General features: G+C 34.3%; 2 protein-coding genes across 2 annotated transcripts in view; both read right to left on the bottom strand.

The window, feature by feature from the left end:
• Window positions 1–1,077, bottom strand: part of LOC119586392 — a 14,688-nt gene extending 13,611 nt beyond the window's left edge. The window contains exon 1 of the mRNA XM_037935117.1: window positions 1,073–1,077. Coding sequence (XP_037791045.1) covers window positions 1,073–1,077 — 5 coding nt within the window. The remainder of the gene's footprint in view (window positions 1–1,072) is intronic.
• A 971-nt stretch (window positions 1,078–2,048) lies between these two features.
• LOC119586383 lies at window positions 2,049–3,954 on the bottom strand. The gene is made up of 2 exons (XM_037935106.1): window positions 3,766–3,954; window positions 2,049–2,459 (listed from the first exon to the last, which is right to left on the bottom strand). The coding sequence occupies exons 1-2, from the start codon at window positions 3,952–3,954 to the stop codon at window positions 2,049–2,051; spliced, it is 600 nt and encodes a 199-aa protein (XP_037791034.1).
• Window positions 3,955–5,000: the final 1,046 nt, after the last annotated feature.

The raw sequence follows: 5,000 nt of genomic DNA, 5'->3' as shown, positions 1-5,000 counted from the left end.
GAAAGAGATAGAAATTAAGAGAGAGAGGAAGACGAAAGAGAGAGAGAGAGAGAGAGAGGAGAGAGAGAGAGAGAGAGAGAGAGAGAGAGAGAGAGAGAGAGAGAGAGAGAGAGAGAGAGAGAGAGGGAGAGAGAGAGAGAGGCGGGGGGAGGAGGAAGTAAGAGAGAGAAAAAGGTGGAAATATTTCAAGAAAGCAGGTTTAGAAATACATGAAATTATAGCAAATTTATACACATTTATTTGTATTTTTTCTGATATACACACTGATATGTAACAATATCCGATGTGCATCAAGAACAGGAAATACAAAATTATTCGTACCAGGAACTTGTAGAATTGACGGAATGTGAATGATATAATATATAAATACAAAAAATCACTAAACTAAAATAGAGATGGGCAGACACAGTGAGATAGAGGAAGAGAGAGAGAGAGAGAGAGAGAGAGAGAGAGAGAGAGAGAGAGAGAGAGAGAGAGAGAGAGAGAGAGAGAGAGAGAGCAAAAGAGAGAGAGAGAGAATGGTACAAAAAGAATGGTGGAGAGAGAAATAATGACACGTGATCAAAGATAATGACACAAAGACAGATAGAGACACAGAAAAAAAAACTATTATGCGTAATGAAAGGGGGAATAACAAAAAAAAGACTTAATACAAAATTCCCCCTACTCACACACAAAATGGAGTTACATTCCTTGTGAATACATATATCATGAAACACAACACAAAAACTGAAGTGCTGTAAAAAACAAAAAACAAAAAAAAACAAAAAAAAAACGGATAACTAAGAACAAGAAAAAGGAGAGCTTGATAATGAAATGTTACGAAAAAGCCTAAAATGCAATTCTAAACCGCCTGCACTTACATGTTACTGTGTAAATATTCCCGTTATGTAGAGTCTAATATTTGTTTTTCACTGTAAATAATACAATATAACGGCAGAAATCATCACTGCAAAATGTTGAAAATGGTCTAGTTTAGGGTCTTTTAATGATTAATGGACAGCTCAAATAAAACAGAATTAAGGAATAACAAGAGTAATAACAATGAATGAGAAATGGACGGTAGATGTACCCCATGCTAACATCTGCAGGGCAACAAAAACAACAGCAACAAATTTAAATCAACAACTACATAACAAAGTGCCTAATATGGATAAGAAAACAGGTACAGAAAATATACATACAAACACAATATATATATATATATATTATATATATATATATATATATAATAAAATATAATATATATATATAATATGTATATATATATATATATAAATATATATATAATATATATATAATATATATAATATAATTAATGTATTTATATGTATAAGTAAAAATATAATATAATAATAAATATAAGTATATATAAATAAATATATATAATATGTATTAATGTATATATATATATTATATATATATATATATATATATATATATATATATATATATATATATTAATTAATGTGTATACAAAAACACTCTTCCGTGTTGATACAATGGTAGAAAAACCCACAATACAGAAACAATCAATAAATCAATCAATAAATCTAGTTTTTGTATTGTGGGTTTTTCTTCCATTAATTAATGTATTTAAATGTATAAATAAATAAATAAATAAATAAATGTGTGTGTGTGTGTGTGTGTGTGTGTGTGTATGTATACATATATAATAATGTATATATCTATATATATAGGCAATCGAGGTGAAGTTCCTTGCCCAAGGGAACAACGCGCCAGCCGTCGTGACAGTCTTGTATATATATATATATATATATATATATATATATATATATGTATATGTATATGTATATGTATATGTATATATATACATAAATACATATGTATCTATCTATCTATATAATATATATGTGTGTGTATTCATATATGTGAGTGTGTGTGCAATGTGTGAATTGAGGCATAATGGTATCTTTATTGCCCGTCGTGATCAAATTTTATGATATGTAGATTGCAAGCTCTGAATCACATTCACGATTCAGTATAGAGAATAAATAATCAAAAAACGCGTTCACATCCTCAAAGCCTTATAAACCGAAAATGTCCTGCGGTGCATTGTTTTCCCATAATCCCGAAAAGCTCCCCCAGACCCGGCGCCACACACTCCTCAACAGAGCCAGTTCAAACGGACACCGATCAGCAGAGGCATCACACAGAGCCCTGTCCCGCCCTTGGCCATCGTCGCCATGGGCCTCTTCGACGCCGCTGTCCTTGGCGAAGAGCTCGAGGCGATCGGCGAAGGCTGCCACGAGAATCTTCTCCTCGACCGAGAGCGCTTCGGGCGATTCGGCCTTCAGCTGACACAGCAACTTGAGGACGCAGCCGTGAGTGTCCAAACGGCTGATAGCGGAGAGGAGGAGATTCGCCAATTCTTCTGAGGTGGATCTCCTCCTGCGTTCCTGGCCTCCAGTTACGAACACTGCTATGATAAAGGCAGTCTGCATGGCGGGAGAGAGAAATATTATGGGATTAGAGCGATGAACAAGATGCGCAGAAAAAGGAGTGTGCCAAGCTGGAACACCATTCTAGAAAGAGATATAAGTATTATAATAAAAAAAGGTTAAGTTTAATAAAAATGAATGTATCCTGATATAGCCAGTTTCTCATACCTGTTCGTAGCAGGACTGTTGGGATATACATTTGATAGCAATCGGCACTGACATCCAAAGTTCAAATTATGTTTTGGTTGTGTTTGGTGGTCAGATTTCCCTTGATCGACTCAATAATTAGAAGTTAGATGATTAATCACTAACAAAATTCATTCGCTTATTGTTAAATTCCTTCCTTCGATAGAAATTGATCTTATCGCATCCTGATGTCTAGTAATTAGCCGTAGTGTATGCAGCATATCAAATTTATTTTTGTAAATATTATAAGAACTAAGCCCTCTTTGTTTACAACTGACGTCACAGACCTTTCCTTTCAGTAAAATTTCTTACTGTATCATTCCGCCATTATTAATTTTACTATTTTCTTCACCACCTTTATGACTACGAGTATTATGCATATTGATTATAGCGCCTAATATGCCTTTTCCTTTTTTCTTATAATTGATATCACTTTATCATCATCATCATCATTATTAATATTGTTATTATTATTATCGTTATCATTATCATCACCATATTATTATTATTATTATTATTATTATTATTATTATTTTATCATCATCATCATTATCATTATTAACATTATTATTATTATTGCTATTATTATTATTGTTATTAATAATATTATTTTCATTATTATTACTTTCTGTTATTTTATTATTATTATTATTATTATTATTATTATTTATTATTACTGTTGTTATTATTATTACCATCATTATTATCATTATTACTATTAATATGATTATCATTATCATTATTATAATTAATATTAACATTCTTTTTATAATAATAATAATAATAATAATAATAATAATAATAATAATAATAATTATTATTATTATCATTATTATTATTATATAATCATTGTTGTTGTTATTACCATTGTTATAATAATTATCCTTGTTATCGTTAATTATCATTATTATCACTGCCATTATCATAATAATTATCACCATTATTATCATTATCATTATGATCATCGTTATCACTGTCATTATCATTATCACTCTTGTTATCATTACTACTACTATTAGTAGTAGTAGTAGGAGTAGTAGTATCATTATAGTATATTACTAGTATTTTAGCATATTATTATTACTGTTACGCCATACGGGACTAAGGTTTCCCTCACCTCCATTGCGAACAGCGTAGCCCTGAGTAACGGCATCAATCCACTGGCCGCGATAACCCCAAGCGTCGGGATAAAAGGGGCAGGGAGATCAGGAAAAACAGGAATAACATCTCCTGTCTTCATGACAAAACAATCAGAGACGAGGAGGGCGTCGGCCGCAATGACCCCGAGCAGGAGGAGGTGGCGCATCTGGGGGAGAGGGAGAATATGAGGCTCTGTCGGGGGGGGGGGGGGAAGTTAGATGAGGATAGAAGGGCGTGGCTGAAATGGCGACAGATGGGTAGGTAGTAGATGAAATGAAAGAGATAGATAGATAGATTGATGGGTATATGCACACACACACACACACACACACACACACAACACACACACACACACACACACACACACACACACACACACACACACACACACATACACACACACACACACACACACACACACATATATATATAGATAGATAGATAGATAGATAGATAGATAGATAGAGATAGAAAGAGAGAGGGGTGGGCGTAAGAGGAAGTAACGACTGAGAGAGAGAGAGAGAGAGAGAGAAATCAGGGAAAAGGATGTGCAATCAAACGTAAGTCCAGATTGAGAGAAAATGTCCTGCATTCATAATTCAAATCGTTGGCACATGCCTGATTACATATAAGTAAGCAAATCAGAGGATGAAAGCATGAGCTGTTTTTGATATGACAGACCAACTGAATTGGTATCTGTAACATTATAGATACCAGGGCTAATCAAATATCCGTTATTAAATATTTAGTCCCCAGTATTACAAGATTCGTCGTCAAGAAAAGAAATATGAAAATTCACACACACACACACACGGACACACACACCACACACACACACACACACACACACACACACACACACACACACAACACACACACACACACACACACACACATATTTATATATACATATATATCTATTTCTATCTATCTATATACATTTATATATACATACATACATACATACACATCATCATTATCATATCTGGGGACCTAACGCCGGCGGGGGCGCATAGCTGCATCCACCCTTCGTTTCCACCTACAACGGACTCACATGGTGATCCGCCAGGCAAGAGCCCGGCCCATCTCAAGCTCTTCACGACAGGTTTGATCGATCTACCCAAGCCACGACTTCCTAGGTCGTCTCATAGGCCTCCTCCACCCAGGGTTGTCTCGAGCAGAGACAACATGGTGGGCAAGGTTATCCTGTGG

This window comes from Penaeus monodon, chromosome 3 (genome assembly GCF_015228065.2).
Source record: "Penaeus monodon isolate SGIC_2016 chromosome 3, NSTDA_Pmon_1, whole genome shotgun sequence".
NCBI lineage: Eukaryota > Metazoa > Arthropoda > Malacostraca > Decapoda > Penaeidae > Penaeus > Penaeus monodon.
The sequence above is the reverse complement of the archived record's forward strand: the minus strand, read 5'-3'. Positions and strand labels throughout refer to the sequence as shown.

Bases quoted from the DNA above. Each gene is read 5' to 3' on its own strand.
- LOC119586383 (XM_037935106.1), bottom strand. From the start codon at position 3,954: ATGCGCCACCTCCTCCTGCTCGGGGTCATTGCGGCCGACGCCCTCCTC. The intron at 2,460-3,765 runs GTGAGGGAAACC...CCCGCCATGCAG, and splicing joins CTACGCTGTTCGCAATGGAG to ACTGCCTTTATCATAGCAGT.